This window comes from Saccopteryx leptura, chromosome 10 (genome assembly GCF_036850995.1).
Source record: "Saccopteryx leptura isolate mSacLep1 chromosome 10, mSacLep1_pri_phased_curated, whole genome shotgun sequence".
Classification (NCBI taxonomy): Eukaryota; Metazoa; Chordata; class Mammalia; order Chiroptera; family Emballonuridae; genus Saccopteryx; species Saccopteryx leptura.
The window spans coordinates 12,118,522-12,138,570 of NC_089512.1; the positions used below are offsets into that span (position 1 = coordinate 12,118,522).

Sequence of the window (20,049 nt, forward strand, 5' to 3'; positions counted from 1 at the left end):
CAGGTGTGGTTTTACCTGCCAACACTTAATCAGAGATACCGGTTCCCAAAGAATCTGAGGTTCAGTAGAAGATTTCAGAAAGGGTTCTGAGGCTTACACTGCTGCTGTTTTCTGTCCCCTGGCTGTGACTGGGGCACCGACAGTGCTGTGCTGAGGAAGAAGCCGCTTGGGACACACGTGCCTCTCGGGATTCTCTGTTCATTTGCGAGGGTGGATGCTCTTCCTTCCGGGGTTAGGCAAGAACACAGAACGGACTCGGGCTTAAGAGATTACGGTGCGATGGCTGCGGCTGTATTTCCATGGGGAGCAGTTAACTAGGGTGTTACGAATGTTCCTTTGGTCCAGTTAAATACTGACTGAATAGGCAGAGTCAGATACTTTCTGCATCTGGAATTTAATTCAGCGTCTATTTGTAGTTGTTAATGTATGCTCATTAACACGGACAAGTAAAAACTGTATTGTGAGCATAGAGAATAAGCAAATTCTATCTATGCAAGTCTTGGAATATTAGTTTTATAACTGCAGAACTTCCAAGCCCTGGCATTCCTCCTGGTTCATCATCTTCCTGCCTTCCTGCCTTCCACACTAGCGACTCAGCCCAGGGTCATGAAACTGAAGCCAGAAGGGGCGTGGCTCCACCCTGTCACCGTTGTTATAAAATGGGTTTGATTTCTAAGTAGTTTAAGAATAGTGATATAGGCCTGACCTGTGGTGGCGCAGTAGATAAAGCGTCGACCTGGAAATGCTGAGGTCGCCGGTTCGAAACCCTGGGCTTGCCTGGTCAGGGCACATATGGGAGTTGATGCTTCCTGCTCCTCCCCCTTCTCTCTCTCTGTCTCTCTCTCCTCTCCCCCTCTCTCTCCTTTCTAAAATGAATAAATTAAAAATAAAAATGAAAAAAAAAAAGTTAAAAAAAAAAAAAAAAAAAAAAAGAATAGTGATATAATTTTAAATTCTTTTTTTGTAGCAATCAGTCCCTCAGTCAGGCTTGTGGCTGCAAAAGGATTGTGTTCACTAGGGAAATAGAATGGTGTGGTTATGCCTCAAAGTGCAATAGTATAAATAAAACCTCCAAACCTCATTTTCCTTGACTTATGTTTTTCAAAAACTGCACACAACTGAAGCATCATATTTGTGTATCTATCCTATTTTTGTCTCTTTCAGTTTTAATGTTAGAAGGCCAGGCGAGCCTTTAGACTATAAGAAAACGTGCGTTAAGAACAATAGCCGTATATTACTTGGATTTCTGAGGTTGAAGAAGAACTAAACCAATATATATTACCCTCTTTGTTCTGTTTAGTATCGGAATTTTTGAGTGCCAAAAGTTTGAATTTTTCTCCTTGGTATTTGTCATTTATGTGGTACGTTTGTTTATCATGATTACAGTGTTCCTTTTTAACATTAATATTCCTTTAGAGTTTTAAAATAACAAATGGAAAATCTATCCAAATAACAGTGCAGAGAAACATTATCTGCTGTGTCCTGTGTGATGCTATCCCAGAGTTAAGCGGGATGTCGGCGTGCTGTGCCGTTGCCGGCATGGATCATATGGTGTCTGTCTGCTCACAAGGCGCCGAGCTCCTAAGCAGTTTCTCTTATGCTGGAGGCAGTCAGACAGTTTTATCTCTTTAAGGATCTGCAGCACTAAGATGTTTTTAATTTCCAGTGACGCTTACTGATCCCGAGTGCCAGTCAGTGGGTTATAAAATGGAGAAACGCTATAAATCCCTGTCACCGACTTTGTGAAGCGGAAAGCTGGATGTGGGTTTTGAATTTAGTATGAGTTTGACAAAAAAAAAAAAAATTAAACCCTTTGTTTTGAGATCATTCTAGATTCACATGAGGTTGTAGGAAGTAATACAGAGAGGTACTGTGTATGCTTCATGCAGTTTCCCCCAAAGGCAATATCCTGGAGAACTGTGCTACAATGTTACAGCCAGGATATCAGACAACATCCTGGAGAACTGTGCTACAATATTACAGCCAGGATATCAGACAGCATCCTGGAGAACTGTGCTACAATGTTACAGCCAGGATATAGGACAACATCATGGAGAACTGTGCTACAGTGTTACAGCCAGGATATGGGACAACATCCTGGAGAACTGTGCTACAGTGTTACAGCCAGGATATGGGACAACATCCTGGAGAACTGTGCTACAGTGTTACAGCCAGGATATGGGACAACATCCTGGAGAACTGTGCTACAATGTTACAGCCAGGGTATCAACTTGGAAACAGGGAACAGTTTCAATGCCCAAACCGTCACTCTGCCCTTTTTAACCATGCCCACTTTCCTCTATCACATGTCCTTCCTGTCCCCCACCCCCTGGCAACAACGAATCTGTTTTCTATTCCTATACTTTCGTCATTTCGAGAACGTGGGGTAAATGGAATCATATGGTGTGTAACCTTTTCGGATTGGCTCCTCCCCCCCCCCCCCCCCCCATGTTTAGTATAATTCTCTGGAGAGTCATCCAGGTTGCTGCGTATGACAGTATCTTGTTCCTTTTTATTGTGTAATAGTATTCCATAGCATGATTGAACCACAATTTAATTACCTGTTGATCTGTTCCTGTATGTGCCCTGACCGGGGATTGAACTGGTGATCTCTGTGCTTCAGGATGATGATCTAACCAACTGAGCTGTCCAGCCAGGGCTTAAGTCTACTTTTTATCTAAGTCTAGATTCTGAAGACTTTACCCTATTTTTTTTTTCTAGTTTTCTGTTTTACATTTAAGTGTGTGACCTATTTTTTTTTTTTTTTTTGTATTTTTCTGAAGTTGGAAATGGGGAGGCAGTCAGACAGACTCCCGCATGCACCCAACCGGGATCCACCTGGCACACCCACCAGGGGGTGATGCTCCACCCATCTGGGGCACCGCTGTGTTACAACCAGAGCCATTCTAGCACCTGAGGCAGAGGCCATAGAGCCATCCTCAGCACCCGGGCCAACTTTACTCCAATGGAGCCTTGGCTGCAGGAGGGGAAGAGAGAGACAGAGAGGAAGGAGAGGGGGAGGGGTGGAGAAGCAGATGGGCGCTTCTCCTGTGTGCCCTGGCCGGGAATAGAACCTGGGACTCCTGCATGCCAGGCGGACGCTCTACCATTGAGCCAACCAGCCAGGGCCAGTGTGTGACCTATTTTGAGTTACTTTTTGTTTTTCCTATGGATAGCGAGTTGCTCCAGCACCATTTGCGGAGACTCCATTGGATTGCTTTTGCACCTGTGTCAAAGATCAGTGGGCCATTCCTGTGCAGAGCTGTTTCTCAGTGTGTTCTGTTCCCTGGACCGATGTGTCCATCTCTGGCTATGCCGCGCAGTCTTGATTACGGTAGCTATAAAAGTCTTGAAACCAGGTAGAATAATTTCTAACACTTTATTCATCATTTTTGAAATTGTTTTGGCTCTTTTAATTCTTTTGTCTTTCCACATTTTAGAATAATCTTGTCAATATCTGCAAAAGATTCCTTCTTGTATTTGATAGGAATTGAGTTCAAGTGAGCCCAACACATTGGGGAAAATTGACATTTTCACTATGTTGTCTTCCTGTCTATGAATATTGTAGCACCTTTGTTTTGTATTCGTTTATGATATGGTCAGTCAGGGGTAACCACAAGAGGAGACAGAGGAGAGCCTCAAAAAAACGCAGTTGATTCAACTCACAGGTGCTAGAGACAGGCATGCGCCATCCAGGGCCACGTGAAAAGCCACCAAGGAGGCAGAGCCAGGAGTGCGGGGAGTGCTTAGACCTGCCTTTACTGGGATTTCCACGGGCAGGGCAAGGCGGGCGGGTGAATAGTTCAGGATTGGCTGGTCTGGATAGTTCTGACAGGGTTTGGGTTATAGATATAGACTCTAGTGGCATGGTAACTGGCCCTGGGGTGATTAAGGCAGAGCAGTACAAATATTGATGGACTTATGACCTATGCAATTTACGACCATTCGACTTTACGACCACAATCGCTAGCCATGACTGCTCTGCGTCTGGCAGCGCAAGCATTGCCCAGCTGGGTGTACGACAGTGCGGACCAGCTTCCGGCAGCACTGCCATCTCCGCGTGCACCATTTCAACTGTTATCCCAGACTCGGTACAGCAATTTGTGTTTTGTGTCTTGGATATTTTTCATCAAACCCCTCCCAAGATGTCTACCAAGAGGAAATTGTCTTTGCAAATATTAAACCAGTTGTACTGGTAATGCAGTGTTTTATTTAAACCTGACAAATGTAAAAATAAGAAACAAAATGGTGTAGAGATGATACAAATGGCATAAAATGAACAAAGAAAATTATGATATAAATAATATGATATGATATAAATAAAACAATAATAAAAGAAAATTATGATAAAATATGACTTAAAGATTTTTATAACATCATTTCACAGTACTGTACATATAGTCTACTCAACTTACTACCAAATCATGTTACGACCAGTCTGTCAGAACCAATCGTGGTTGTAAGTCGAGCACTAGCTGTATTGCTTCCTGGGGTGCATGGACCAGAGAGAGGAGGCGTGGCCCTGGATTGGTTAGTTTGTCTATCAAAGACATGCTCTTGGATGGGCCCTTCACCTTCTCCAAGACTTGCTTAGCTTCAAGAATGGCTTTCTCGCCTGACCAGGCAGTGGTGCAGTGGACAGAGCATTGGACTGGGATGCGGAGGACCCAGGTTCAAGACCCTGAGGTCGCCAGCTTGAGCACGGGCTCATCTAGTTTGAGCAAAGCTCACCAGCTTGGACCCAAGGTCGCTGGCTCGAGTGAGCAAGGAGTTACTCCGTCTGCTGAAGGCCTGCGGTCAAGGCACATATGAGAAAGCAATCAATGAACAACTAAGGTGTCTCAATGAAAAACTAATGATTGATGTGTCTCATCTCTCGCTGTTCCTGTCTGTCCCTATCTATTCCTCTCTCTGACTCTCTCTCTGTCTCTGTAAAAAAAAAAAAAAAGGCTTTCTCTCCTAGCCAGAATGTATTTTTTTTTAAGGATGGCAAAACATAATATACAGAAAATAAAATACACAAAATTCATCTCTCCATTTCTTTAGATCTTTGATTTCTTAAACAACTTTGTGTGGTTTCAGCATACAGATCCTGTATAGGTTTTGTTAGATTTACACCGGTTTTTAATTTTTTTAGTGTAAATGATATTTTTATCAGATTTTCACGTGTTCTTTGGTAATATGTAGAAATACAACTGATTTTGAATGTTGATATTATATCCTGCGGTCTTGCCAAACTCATTTATTAATTCTAGGGGTTTTTCTTAGATTCCTTGGGATTTCCTATACTGCCATCTGCAAGTAATTATCTGTTTCATACTTGGCGAGATACGATCATTGGTGTTATTTTAGTTATGTCCTTTTGTTTTCTGTTCACTTTCTGCCTAGTTGTTTTATCAGTTGTCAAGAGAGGGGTGTTGGAATCCACAATAATAATTGTGGGTTTGTTTCTTACAGTTTCTTGGTGGTTCTTGCTTCATGTATGGTATAGCTTTTTGTTTGGCATATACACATTTAGGATGATGACATGTTTTTCTTGGTGGAGTGAGCTTTTTATTATATAATGTTTCTGTTGGTCTCTGGTATTTCTTTGCTCGGAAGTCTACTTTATTAGAAATTAAGACAGCCATTCCTGCTTCCCTTTGATTATTGCTTCCAGATAGTGTTTTTTTCCTATCTCTTTACTTCCAGTCTGCCTCTACCAGTGTATTATTTAATGTGAGTTTCTTGTAGATAGCATATACTTGGGTCATATTTTTATCTTTACTAATTTGTGAGTATTTACTTGAATTTACCCTTTATTTTATTTATTTATTTTTTGGGGGGGGTATTTTTCTGAAGCTGGAAACGGGGAGAGACAGTCCGACAGACTCCCGCATGCGCCCGACCATGATCCACCCGGCACGCCCACCAGGGGTGATGCTCTGCCCCTCCGGGGTGTCGCTCTGTTGTGACCAGAGCCACTCTAGCTCCTGGGGCAGAGGCCAAGGAGCCATCCCCAGCGCCTGGGCCATCTTTGCTCCAATGGAGCCTCGCTGCGGGAGGGGAAGAGAGAGACAGAGAGGAAGGAGAGGGGGAGGGGTGGAGAGGCAGATGGGCGCCTCTCCTGTGTGCCCTGGCCGGGAATTGAACCTGGGACCCCTGCACGCCAGGCCGACGCTCTACCACTGAGCCAACCGGCCAGGGCCCTACCCTTTATTTTTTAAGTATAGTTGTTATATGATATGATAGTAGTTTCAGGTGTAAGATATATTGATTCAACACTTGCTCACCTTACCATGTCATCACTACACTCAGTCTAGTCCTCAGCTGTCACCGTGCATCTGTGTCACAGTTTTATTGACTGGCATTTGTTAGGGTGATATTTTTAATCCAAGTCTGTCTTTTCATTACTGCATTTGGATCATTAACATTTAATGTAATGATTGATGATTGATCTTAAGTCTGCCAATTTGGTTTTTTTGTTCTTGCTTTTTTTTAATTGGTTTTATATAAGTTACTAAACTATTTTTATAATTATATTTTTATTTTTAGTGTTTTTGAGTATATTTCTTTGTATAGAATTTTAGTGGCTACTCTAAGTATTATATACATACACACATGTAATACAGTGTGTCCGTAAAGTCATGGTGCACTTTTGACTGGTCACAGGAAAGCAACAAAAGACGATAGAAATGTGAAATCTGCACCAAATAAAAGGAAAACCCTCCCAGTTTCTGTAGGATGATGTGGCAGCATGTGTGCATGCGCAGATGATGACATAACACCATGTATACAGTGGAGCAGCCCATGGCCATGCCAGTCGAGATGTGGACGGTACAGAGGAAAGTTCAGTGTGTTCTGTGGCTCGCTAAATTCGAATCCGTGACCAAAGTGCAACGTGAATATTGGCGCATTTATAACGAAGTGCCACCACATAGGAATAACATTACTCGGTGGGATAAGCAGTTGAAGGAAACCGGCAGTTTGGTGGAGAAACCCCGTTCTGGTAGACCATCAGTCAGTGATGAGTCTGTAGAGGCTATACGGGATAGCTACCTAAGGAGCCCTAGAAAATCTGTGCGTGAGGCCACATCGAACTGCACTGAATAGGTATGAAACTGAGGGAAAGTTTTCCTTTTATTTGGTGCAGATTTCACGTTTCTATCGTCTTTTGTTGCTTCCCTGTGACCGGTCAAAAGTGCACCATGACTTTACGGACACACTGTATATGTAGTCTATATGTACATAATTATACTTAACTTACTACTGTCTAGTGGTGTCATGATTTATATAGTTCAAGTGAAGTATAGAAAACTTACCTTTTCAACACTGTACCTCCCTCATTTGTATGTAATTGTCTTAAGTATATTCTCTAAATACATTTAACTCATAACTAGCCATTTTTATATTTGCTTCAACCATCAAACATAACATAGGAAACTTAACAGGAGAAGTAGAGCCTATTGTATTGAGCCATTTTTGCCTATTATTTACCATAGGCTTGCTTCCTTTCTAGTATTCCAAGGTTCATTCTTTTATCATTTCCTTTTTCTTTAGCCATTTTTTTTTTTTAGGGTAGGTGTGCTGGTGATAAATTGCTATTTTTGTAGGTAAGAAGATGGCTGAACTTTATTAATTTCAGATGATTCAGTATAATGCTGGAGGATGGTCAGTGAAGGTCAGAGGGAAAGTTATATCCATAGAAGGGAATACTCCTCACTCAGCAATAAAGAGAACAAACTAGTGACACATGCTAGAGCAGGGGTCCCCAAACTACGGCCCGCGAGCCACATGCGGCCCCCTGAGGCCATTTATCCGGCCCCCGCTGCACTTCCAGAAGGGGCACCTCTTTCATTGGTGGTCAGTGAGAGGAGCATAGGTCCCATTGAAATACTGGTCAGTTTGTTGATTTAAATTTACTTGTTCTTTATTTTAAATGTTATATTTGTTCCCGTTTTGTTTTTTTACTTTAAAATAAGATATGTGCAATGTGCATAGGGATTTGTTCATAGTTTTTTTTTATAGTCTGGCCCTCCAACAGTCTGAGGGACAGTGAGCTGGCCCCCTGTGTACAAAGTTTGGGGACCCCTGTGCTAGAGCATGGGTGAATCTCAAATGTACATGCTAAGTGAACGGAGCCAGAGAAGAGAGGACGCAGTCTATGGTCCCATCTGTATAAACTCTAGAAAGTGTGAATTAATGACGGAGGTAGGTGGGCGGCTGTCCTGGGAAGAGATAAGGGAGCGGGATGCAGTGATGGATTACCAGAGGAACTCGAGGAAGCTCTGGGGCGGGCTGCTCTCTTGATTGCGGTGATGGCTCCACAAGATGTATACATGTGTCAGTTTTATCTAAGCGTACACTTCACACACGTACAGTCTACTGTATGTCAGTTGTAACTTAATAAAGCCATTTAAAAAATACCCCACATCAACAAGTGTTCCCCTGCTATGTGACTGTTGTGCATCTTCGCCCACGTGGGACCCCAACTCCTCCGTGTGCTTGTTTGCAGAGTGAGGCCAGTGCTCACGTGCTCGGATATTGTAACATTGTCAGATTGCTCTGGGAGTTTTTAAATGCTGCCTTTTCGTATTTTTGCATATATCTCTGTCAGTGATAAGAAGCAGTCTTGTCTGGGCCGCACACTGCGAGCCACATGGTTTTAGAGCGGCGCTTCCACACCGTCTTACGTACAGTATGGATATTCCCATGTTAGAATGGGCCGTTATCCATGTGCCACTCTGAAACCATTCTCCCCTATGTCCTGGTCACATTATGATTTTGATTTTAACCTGTGTTCTCGCATCTGAATTCTGGTAATGGATGTGTTTGGTTTTCTTAGCCTGACTCCTAGGAAATAAACTACATTTGATAAATGCTGCTCGATTTCCAAGTGGACTCTAATGAAACTTTGGTACAATATTTCTGTTCTCAGATTTTTTGAAGGAATCATTTAAAAGTTGAGTGCAATGTAAGAATGTTCCAAACTGGTGTGTGCTGAGTCTTACTAGGGATCTGACCTGGTGACATCCGTGTTCAGTTCCTGGCTTTGTGTGAACTGGGTGGAGAGGGGCTGGCCCTCTCATGCTGAGTGTCGTGTCTCTGAAGATAGAGCAATAATTGCCCCACAGGATCAGGGATACGGTGACAGACCCCGGTAACTGATAAGTGCTAGCCAGGTGCAAGTTTATTCTACTGGATATGTTTTTACCTTCATCAGGGTGAGTCACTATTTCTTTCAGGAATGAAGCCCATAGTTTGAAAATAATTTGGAACCTAGTTCTTTTTTTTTTTTTTTTATTTTTATTTTTTTTTTATTTTTTCCATTTTTCTGAAGCTGGAAACGGGGAGAGACAGTCAGACAGACTCCCGCATGCGCCCGACCGGGATCCACCCGGCACGCCCACCATGGGGCGACGCTCTGCCCACCAGGGGGCGATGCTCTGCCCATCCTGGGCGTCGCCATATTGCGACCAGAGCCACTCTAGCGCCTGGGGCAGAGGCCACAGAGCCATCCCCAGCGCCCGGGCCATCTTTGCTCCAATGGAGCCTTGGCTGCGGGAGGGGAAGAGAGAGACAGAGAGGAAAGTGCGGCGGAGGGGTGGAGAAGCAAATGGGCGCTTCTCCTGTGTGCCCTGGCCGGGAATCGAACCCGGGTCCTCCGCACGCTAGGCCGACGCTCTACCGGGAACCTAGTTCTTAAGGACGGAAGGTGAACTCTTGTAGCATGTCTCACCTTTTGCGTATAGATTAAAGAATTGAGAGATACATGTGAAATGACATAATTTTTTCTCTTTCCAGGCAATTACTCTCTTAACTGAATTAATTAGGGAAAACTTCAGGAACAGCAAATTAAAACAGTACCTTTTACCGACCCTCGGGGAGCTGATCTACCTTGTGGCCACCCAGGTGAGACTGTCTGATTAACTCAGTTGCTCTTTGACAGGTTCTGAGACATCCTGGCTGACAAATGTTAATGTCCTATAAAAGTCTGCAGACTTTGCCCCTCAGAGCGTGCCTCAGGAACTCGGGGGAAATCTGACTTTCGGAGGAGTGAGGGTTAGAGTCTTTCCTTCTCGCTATCTCTGTGTCTGTCTGTCTGTCTGTTATCTTTCCTCTCTTCCTGTGCCTTTTTTTTTTTTAACTTCAGAGCAGTGATTTTTCAACCACATGCCACAAGAACTTCTTAAAAAAATGCAATACCTGCCTATTTAGTCAGGGTCCCTGATCTCTTTTCCCTTATAGACTGTCAAATAACAAAAATGACAACAGTCAACACAACAATAGCCATCCAATGTGAATGAATCAAAAAGACATTTTTTAATCAGATTGTCCAAAAATTTATTTTTTGGTGTGCTGCAGAATTTTAGTAATTAATTTATGTGTGCCATAAGATGGAAAGGGTTGAGAATTGCAGCCTAGAGTGTAGGAGGTTTTCAGGTCATATTTTATTGAAGTCGGTGGACTGAAAGTCCGACAGCACTCACTCCCTGGTTGCTGCCATCTCTAACCCTTCACGATCAGAGGAGGCCATTGCTTCTTAGTATAAAACCTCCATTCAGTCTGTAACACTGCTTTGTGCTGACAGAGCTCATGGCCGTGAAGATGTGACTTACTTCTTGTTACAATACGGAAGTACTATTAAATTCAATAAGGGAGAACTTAGTTTCATTAATGTGGTTTTTCAGAGTATTCTTAAATATATTGATAAATTATGAGTTATTTATCTCATTAAAACACTCAAGAGGAGAGTTTTAAATAAGTTTAAGTTATTACGGCCGTTCTTACTGTATTTCTGATATTTTGGTTCTAGAACTTGCTTAAGTGTTATATAATCCGAGTACTCTCAGTATGTAAATTAAACTGACTTTTCTGCACAATCATCACTTTGAGGCAACCCCAGTAATTGCTGTAAAACATCAGTATTTAAAATCATTTAGCTCCGTAATTAGTATTGATAGCTGGTACAGCAAATTTTTTATTCTTCTTTCTTTTCATAAATGTCTAGGCTATTCCTGGCCCTTTGCATGTCAGAATAAATTTTGAAATCAGCTTGTCCAATTCTGCAAATTATTTTTTTTTTTTCAGAAAAAACTGCATTGAATATGCAGATCAATTTGGGAAGTACTGATATCTTTATAACTCTGAGACTTCCAGTGAATATTTGGAATTGTGTTTCAGTCCATTAGGAACATATTGGTATATTTATGGTATTTTGTCCTCCAAGGCACAAAAAATGGCATTTTCATACATTTAATTAATTAATTAGTTGATTTTTTTTTAGCATACACATGAGAGAGTGAGAGAGAGACACACAGGAAGGGAGAGAGATGAGAAGCATCAACTTGTAGTTGTGGCTCTTTAGTTCATTGATTGCTCTCTCATATGTGCATTGACTGGGGGGCTTCAGTCGAGCCAGTGACACCTTGTTCAAGCCAGTGACCTTGGGCTTAAATCAGTGACCTTGGTCTTTAAGCCACCGGCCTTTGGGCTCAAGCCAGTGACCATGAGGTCATGTCTATGATCCCACGCTCACGCCAGTGACCCTGCACGGAAGCTGGTGAGCCTGTGCTTAAGCCGGCAACCTTGGGGTTTTAAACATGGGTCCTCAGTGTCCCAGGTTGATGTTCTATCTGCTGCACTACTACCTGGTCAGACCATACATTTATATATATATTTTAAAAAATTGTATTTTGTATTTTTCTGAAGTGAGAAGTGGGGAGGCAGAGAGACAGACTCCTGCATACGCCCAACCGGGGTCCACCTGGTATGCCCACCAGGGGGCGATGCTCTACCCATCTGGAGCATTGATCCATTGCAACTGGAGCCATTCTAGTGCCTGAGGCGGAGGCCATGGAGCCATCCTCAGGTCCCCGGGCCAACTTTGCTCCAATGGAACCTTGGCTGCGGGAGGGGAAGAGAGAGACAGAGAGGAAGGAGAGGGGGAGGGGTGGAGAAGCAGATGGGTGCTTCTCCTGTGTGCCCTGGCTGGGAATCGAACCCGGGACTTCCACATGCTGGGCCAATGCTCTACTGCTGAGCTAGCTGGCCAGGGCTTTTTTTTTTTTTTTTAATTTTTTATTTATTTATTTATTCATTTTTAGAGAGGAGAGAGAGAGAGAGAGACAGAGAGGGATAGAGAGGAGAGAGAGAAGGGGGAGGAGCTGGAAGCATCAACTCCCATAGGTGCCTTGACCAGGCAAGCCCAGGGTTTCGATCCGGTGACCTCAGCATTTCCAGGTCAACGCTTTACCCACTGCGCCACCACAGGTCAGGCCTAGCCAGGGCTTTTAAAAATATTTTTAATAAAGTTAGAATGTTGTCTAAGTTTTTTGGTTCTAGTTAAAATTTTTTTCCCTTCATCTTAATTGAGCTATAACTACATGCAATAAATTGCACGTTTAAAGATTACAATTTGATCAATTTTAGTATCTGTTTATCTGCACGAAACCATCACCACATTTAAGGAAATGACATATATATCACCCCCAAAAGTTTCCCCAGCACCTTGTAATCCCTTCCTCCTGCCCCCTTCCCTGCACCCTCTCCATGCCCCCCTCCCTGGCCCCCTCCCTGCCCCCTCTCTGTGCCCCCTCCCTGCCCTCTCTCTGTGCCCCCCTCCCTGTCCCCTCTCTGTGCCCCCCTCCCTACCCTCTCTCTGTGCCCCCCTCCCTACCCTCTCTCTGTGCCCCCCTCCCTGGCCCCCACCCTGCCCCCTCTCTGTGCCCCCCTCCCTACCCTCTCTCTGTGTCCCCCTCCCTGCCCCCTCTCTGTGCCCCCCTCCCTACCCTCTCTCTGTGTCCCCCTCCCTGCCCTCTCTCTGTGCCCCCCTCCCTGCCCCCTCTCTGTGCCCCCTCCCTACCCTCTCTCTGTGCCCCCCTCCCTGCCCCCTCTCTGTGCCCCCCTCCCTACCCTCTCTCTGTGCCCCCCTCCCTACCCTCTCTCGGTGCCCCCCTCCCTACCCTCTCTCTGTGCCCCCCTCCCTGCCCCCTCTCGGTGCCCCCCCTCCCTACCCTCTCTCGGTGCCCCCCTCCCTACCCTCTCTCTGTGCCCCCCTCCCTGCCCCCTCTCTGTGCCCCCTCCCTACCCTCTCTCTGTGCCCCCCTCCCTACCCTCTCTCTGTGCCCCCTCCCTGGCCCCCTCCCTGCTCCCTCTCTGTGCCCCCCTCTCCCTGCCCCCTCTCTGTGCCCCCCTCCCTGCCCCCTCTCTGTGCCCCCTCCCTACCCTCTCTCTGTGCCCCCTCCCTGCCCCCTCTCTGTGCCCCCCTCCCTGCCCCCTCTCTGTGCCCCCTCCCTGCCCTCTCTCTGTGCCCCCCTCCCTACCCTCTCTCTGTGCCCCCCTCCCTGCCCCCTCTCTGTGCCCCCTCCCTACCCTCTCTCTGTGCCCCCTCCCTACCCTCTCTCTGTGCCCCCCTCCCTACCCTCTCTCTGTGCCCCCTCCCTGGCCCCCTCCCTGCCCCCTCTCTGTGCCCCCCTCCCTGCCCCCTCTCTGTGCCCCCCTCCCTGCCCCCTCTCCCTGCCCCCCTCCCTGCCCCCTCTCTGTGCCCCCTCCCTGTTCCTCTCTGTGCCCCCCTCCCTGCCCCCTCTCCATGCCCCCCTCCCTGGCCCCCTCCCGGCCCCCTCTCTGTGCCCCCCTCCCTGCCCCCTCTCTGTGCCCCCCTCCCTGCCCCCTCTCCCTGCCCCCCCTCCCTGCCCCCTCTCTGTGCCCCCTTCCCTGCCCCCTCTCTGTGCCCCCCTCCCTGCCCCCTCTCTGTGCCCCCTTCCTGCCCCCTCTCCCTGCCCCCCTCCCTGCCCCCTCTCTGTGCCCCCTTCCTGCCCCCTCTCCATGCCCCCCTCCCTGGCCCCCTCCCTGCCCCCTCTCCATGCCCCCCTCCCTGCCACCAAGCAGCCATTGATTTGCTTTCTGTCTTGTAGACAAGTTTGCATTTTCTAGAATCTTACATAAATGGAATGATGCCCCATCATGTTCCTACTGTTTCTAAAAGTAGATCCTGAGAGTCATTTTCCCTGGTACTTCGTCTAATTGGATAGAAACGAGGCTATTCGAATAAAGCCTATGTCTGTGACCGTGACATTTAACCACATCTTAGGTTAGCAAATCTAAAAAAGGAAATTCTGTCTCTGGGTTCACGAAAATCAACAAGTTTTCATGAGACGAGGGCTTTTGTGGACTTGTCACTTTGAATATATGTGAACCTGGAAACCTTGAGTCAGTGCTGACCTGGTGAGACTGACTCGAAGTGACGGTACTTCCCGTCTATAATGGAGACCGAGGCCTGTCCTGGTGACGCTCTGATGACACCCCAAGGTCACACGCTCGAGGGCGGAAGACCAGAGCGTGATTCTGCAGAGGAGCAGATAAGGCAACAATACAGTCACAGTTTATGTATTTTTTCCTTTCTTTTGTCCAGGATGCCTCGCACCTGAGTCCAGGTATTCTTATTTTATAATTTTTTTGTCAAGCCCATAATCACCTCTCACCTGAGCTCTTGTACAGGACTCCCAGACAGTCTCCTTGCTTCACCCTTGTGTCCATGAAAGTCTGTCTGCAGATCTCAGCCAGAGGAGCATGCTGACAACCCTGAGAGACCATGATGTCACTCCTCGAGCCCTCTGGAGCTTTTTGTCTTGCTCGTGGTCATGTGTCTCTCTGGTAGCCTGCTGGGCCCCCGTGGGCTGCCTGCCCGGTGCCTGCGTGACCTGGGCCCTCATGCACTGTTCGCGTGTACCTTCAGCCACAGTGGCCCCTGGCGCGCACGTGTGTGCTTCTGCCCGCTCACCTCTGCGCTCGCTGCCCCTCCTGCCCGCCGTGCCCCCTGGTGCTCGCGTTGTCTCTCCGTTCAGATGCAGCCCTGCAGAGAGGCGCCTGGCCAGAAGCAGTATGAGAGGGAGCCGCCCTGTCACCGTCTTCATCTAACCCAGGGGTCCCCAAACTTTTTACACAGGGGCCAGTTCACTGTCCCTCAGACCGTTGGAGGGCCGGACTATAAAAGAAACTGAACAAATCCCTATGCACACTGCACATATCTTATTTTAAAGTAAAAAAACAAAACGGGAACAAATACAATATTTAAAATAAAGAACAAGTAAATTTAAATCAACAAACTGATCAATATTTCAATGGGAACTATGGGCCTGTTTTTGGCTAATGAGATGGTCACTGTCCGGTTCCATATGTGTCACTGCTAGACGTAACAAGTGACATGATGCACTTCCGGAGCCGTGATGCGTGCGTCCCGCATCACTGTACATGAGCGACGCCGTGCTTTGAAGACCGCCACATACAGTACTCTCACTGACCACCAATGAAAGAGGTGCCCCTTTGGAAGTGCGGCGGGGGCCGGATAAATGGCCTCAGGGGGCCGCAGTTTGGGGACCCCTGCTCTAACCCCTTACCCACCATGTTCTTCCTCATTGCACTCAACGCCGTCTTGACTTGCTTGGTTTACTGCTTCTTTTTAAATCCCTGTCCCCACTAAGCACTGTTACAGCAGGAAATTTATCTATTCTGTTCATATCGGTGTGGCCCTTGTTTAGATCCTGGCACATAGTAGGTGCTTTTCTCAAGGATGAACTAGGGTGGGGCGGGAGTGAGCAAGGAGGCGGGGCTGGAGAGACCGGCTGGGGCGTGGTCATGGAGGGCTCCTTGGCCAAGATGGGTGGGATGTCTTCGTCTTGCTCCTATGAGCAAGGGGCAGTCATGAAGGCTTTCAGGAAGGGAAGTGATGTCATCTGATTTCAGTGCCAGAAGTCACTCTGGTTTACATGTGGAGAAGAGATTGGGGAAGAGCAGGTTCTGGGAACCTCGGGGGATAGTGAGAACCAGTTAGGAGAGAGGAAGGGGGGTTGCAGGGAGGAGAAAGTCCGTGGGGTTGAGTGAATACAGCTTACGGTCCGAGGGGGGACTGTAAGAGAGAGAGCACACTGGGTTGAGTGACGTGGAAGCCACTAACTCGACGAGAGCTATTTTGTACGTTTGTGCATTTTACCTGGAGTGAGGGGACCGAGGTGAGATTGCAGTGTGCTGAGGATTGAGTGGGATGTGAGGAAGCAGAGAAAGCCAGTGTGAAGCGAGATGGGCGCTCAGAGCAGCGAGGGGTGGGGCTGAAGAGGCCCTGGTTGAGTCGGAGGTGGGAGCCGGAGAGCCTGTCCGTGTGGAAGAGGAAAGGATGCTGTGGGGACAGGACGTTGCGGTTGAGGAGCAGTAAGCGCTAGTCCATAACCCAGTGGCCCCGAGGAAGGCAGGATGGGACCGGGATCCAGCCCCCACGTGGAAGGGCTGCCCGCCCGCCCCACTGCAGCCCCTGGAGAGCAGCTGGCCACGGTGTGGGAACCTTAGTTCCTTTCTCATAGCTTCCTTGATCTCTGGGAAGGAGGAAAGAGGGACTTGGTAAGAGAGAGAAGCAGGCAGTGATGTGGAAGGTCCCTGGGCTTGCTGATCCTGAGTCACTCATGGACTCCCTGTGCTCTCGCTGACACCCCTCTGTGGGCCGAGTGCAGGCCTGGGGGGAAGGAGCCGCCAGCCTCCCCCAAGGTCGAGTGGACCGGGCCAGGGAAAGGGAGAGGCGGTGGGCTGGGCGGAGTGGTTAGATGACAGACCGGGGAGCGAGAGTAGGGAGAGATGGGGGGAAAGCAGAAGGGTGGGTGGGAAGGAGGGGATGTGGAAGTTTGTGGAGGGCAGACGCTGTGTCTGGAAGTGAACTGGGGCTGAGTGAGTGGTTGAGCTGGAGCAGGTTGGCATGGTAATGTTGATTGTGAACATGAGTGGACTTGTATGACTGAAGGTACAGTTATGACGGGTCACAGTCCTCATCGTTGCTATAACATACATTTAGATCTGGAAGGCACCAGTTCTCACATCTGGACAATCTTAAAGAAATATTTTCTTTAAGCAGAACCTAATTTGTGTGGCTTCAAAATGATTCATTTTTTTCTACCTTTCTGGCCCCTGGTTCATACTGTGATTTCATTCGCTCTGCAGCATGAACGTTCTAGTGGTTATTGCTCTAATTTGGTTCTCCCGTGAGAGCGTTATCGCTGAGGTCATTAAACTGAGTGTGCCTGCTGATCACCACGGCTTAGTTTCCTTCAGCACGTTGTCCTGCGAGGTGACTTTCCGCCTTCCACTCGTGTTTGTGAGCCGTCCTGAGCTCGCACCGGACGCCGTGTGCTCTGTGCTGCCCAGTCCTTCCGAATCGTGTGCTGATTTTAGGTGGGACTTTCTGTGTCATCATCCTCCATCACCACTCGAGTGGTGTCTCTGTCAGCCAGACCACATCGCCACTCCCCAGTTCTCTTCATCTAGCTTCTGTCGAGGGGGTCGCATCAACGTCACACGTCACATAAGGAGAAATAGAAATATTGTACGTGCAATGCAGCAGGAGACCCCTCATCAGACCATAATTGTCAGGTGGTGACTGATACCTCTGCGGGAATATGAAGACGTTTTAGATAGTTTGTGTATTTGAAACTGTACCTTTCTCTTGAATGGGTTCGTGTCCTTTGTGCTGTAACCTTCATAGCCTTTTCTTGCGCTTCATTTTAGGAAGAGAGGAGAAAGCGCCCCAGAGAGTGCTGGACTGTCCCCTTGGCTGCTTACACGGTGCTAATGAGGTGCCTTCGGGAAGGGGTAAGGCTCCTTTGTTGTCCTCTGTAGCCGCCTGGGCTCTAATAGCCCTCCAGGCACTGTGCCGGGATTGTAGCCTGCAGGGGTGCGGGAGCTTGTCAACCAGCAAGCGCTCCTGAATTTAAATAATCCCGACAAGCCACCCTCGGCAGTGACCCACGGTGGAGCAGGTGGAAAAAGGAACCGGCTTTCTCGTTCACTTTTGTCAATGTCTTATTTTTTAAAAAAAGATGATAGCCAATGCAGACAACGTAAGTAGTAGCTTTTAGTTCTATGTTCTTAATCCTTCCCCGCTTTGAGAGTTACCGACACACCGGTTTGGTAAGCAAGGTATTTGCAGAAATTTTTCTGTAAGCCTCAAAAGTGCCATGATTATCTTGTCAGGTTGCCATTTTATGGTTCAGGAGCAGGGAACCTTCCACTCCTATCCACTGGTTGTCACACTAAGCAGTATTTGTTATGTAGTGTGATTTTTTTCAGTTTATTCACAGCCCTTCTGATGCTGTTATTAATGGCTGAACACCAGCCAGCTCCCCAGCCAACCAACTCATACGTGTAGCTCCTTTGTGTAACTTTTAAAGGATTTAGTAACTGACCTAAAAGGTTGGCATTTTCTGTCTGCATTAAACCGTTTGACATTGTTTCACCCAAGGCAAAGCCATAGGCTAAAAATGTTCCTTAAGGAATGAAAACGGTATGTCACAATAAACACCTTCCTTCTGAGTTCATCACTAGCTGGTAATAGAATAATGTTCCAAGTGTAAAATGCTCTGCAGCTTCCCCTCCTGGTGATCCCGAAATGAAGTTTGAACACTTTCTCGCCTGTAGGGTTGAGACGCAGTCAGTTGTCACTAAGGGATGTGAATGAAGCCAGTAAATTGTGTTTCATGTTTGTCTACAGTCAGAAGACATGTGTAGCTCACAGATGACAAAGGTGACATTTCTATTCACACTCAGATCCCATCCATTGTGGGAGATAAGATTATAAAGTGAAATACAGTGTGTCAAGTAAAGAAGTGCAGAAGAACAAAGTATAGGAACGCAAAGGAGAAAGGAATCTCCCAGGAATTATTTTCAGTGTAAAGAAGATTTTTAAACACTTTGTATCTTCAGTTTTTTAAACTTAGATTAATGCCTAGTAAAAGATGATTAATTCTAGTTCATGAGGTTGTATCCTTTATTAAATATCTTCTGTCCTCCCCATCCCATATGTTTTACTATGTATATAATATGAAGGATAATGTTTGCTATCTATGTGTATTGTTCTTAAGTTATTGTTAATAAACTGTACAGTAACATTGTTTTGTATTTCCGTAACATACTGGTATTTTTTTGTCTTGGTGTGTATGGCAAGTTTTGTGTATATTTCATAGAGTGGTGGGGTGGGGAGTCAGAACTCTGTAATTTATGAAAATTGTAGGTTGTATATTTGAAAAGCAGTAACATTTGTGCTTCAGCAGCGTGTATATTAATGTCCCTGTAACACAGATGAATTATGGGGTGATTATACCACCTAGAAAAGATTCCTATCCTCACACAAACCAACTGGAACAGTTCTTTTGCATATATTTCTAATGTATTCAGGACATAGTTAAAGGTAAATAATTTTTAAGCCTTTTTATCTTCAACAGTTGAAAAATCTTTTTCCATATTGAAAATTTTCCCCAGCACCTACTGGTGTTTCTGAATCAAGTTCTTTTCTTGTGAAATATATCTCATGTACAGAAGAGTGTATGGCACGTGAGTGTGTGTAGGTAAGAGCACGCACTCTTTGACACTCACGCTGAAAAACAAAGAGCTGGGACTCAAGGATTCTTCTCTGCTCCTCTTGGATTGCAGCTTGTTCTTTCTTTCAGGGAGTGAAAGACTTTGGTGATAAACATTCTCCAGTTACGGTTTTTTAAATTTTGTTTCCATCTTTCTTTCTTTTTTTTTTTTTTTTTTTTTCATTTTTCTGAAGCTGGAAACAGGGAGAGACAGACAGTCAGACAGACTCCCGCATGCACCCGACCGGGATCCACCCGGCACGCCCACCAGGGGCGGTGCTCTGCCCCCCAGGGGGCGATGCTCTGCCCATCCTGGGCGTCGCCATATTGCGACCAGAGCCACTCTAGCGCCTGAGGCAGAGGCCACAGAGCCATGCCCAGCGCCCGGGCCATCTTTGCTCCAATGGAGCCTTGGCTGCGGGAGGGGAAGAGAGAGACAGAGAGGAAAGCGCGGCGGAGGGGTGGAGAAGCAAATGGGCGCTTCTCCTATGTGCCCTGGCTGGGAATTGAACCCGGGTCCTCCGCATGCTAGGCCGACGCTCTACCGCTGAGCCAACCGGCCAGGGCCTGTTTCCATCTTTGACTGTATTGCTAAATATTTCATGGATTGTTTAAGGCTGAACTTTATATAAATGGAATGACATCGACCACTTTTGAAACCTAATTCTTTTGCTTC

At 46.6% G+C, this 20,049-nt stretch overlaps 1 protein-coding gene across 2 annotated transcripts in view; it reads left to right on the top strand.

Moving 5' to 3' along the window:
- ULK4 (unc-51 like kinase 4) overlaps positions 1-20,049 on the top strand; it is a 418,647-nt gene that overhangs the window by 57,173 nt on the left and 341,425 nt on the right. For both annotated transcript variants that reach the window (XM_066351269.1, XM_066351270.1), the window contains exons 18-19: positions 9,784-9,891; positions 17,527-17,610. In XM_066351269.1, coding sequence (XP_066207366.1) covers positions 9,784-9,891; positions 17,527-17,610 — 192 coding nt within the window. The remainder of the gene's footprint in view (positions 1-9,783; positions 9,892-17,526; positions 17,611-20,049) is intronic.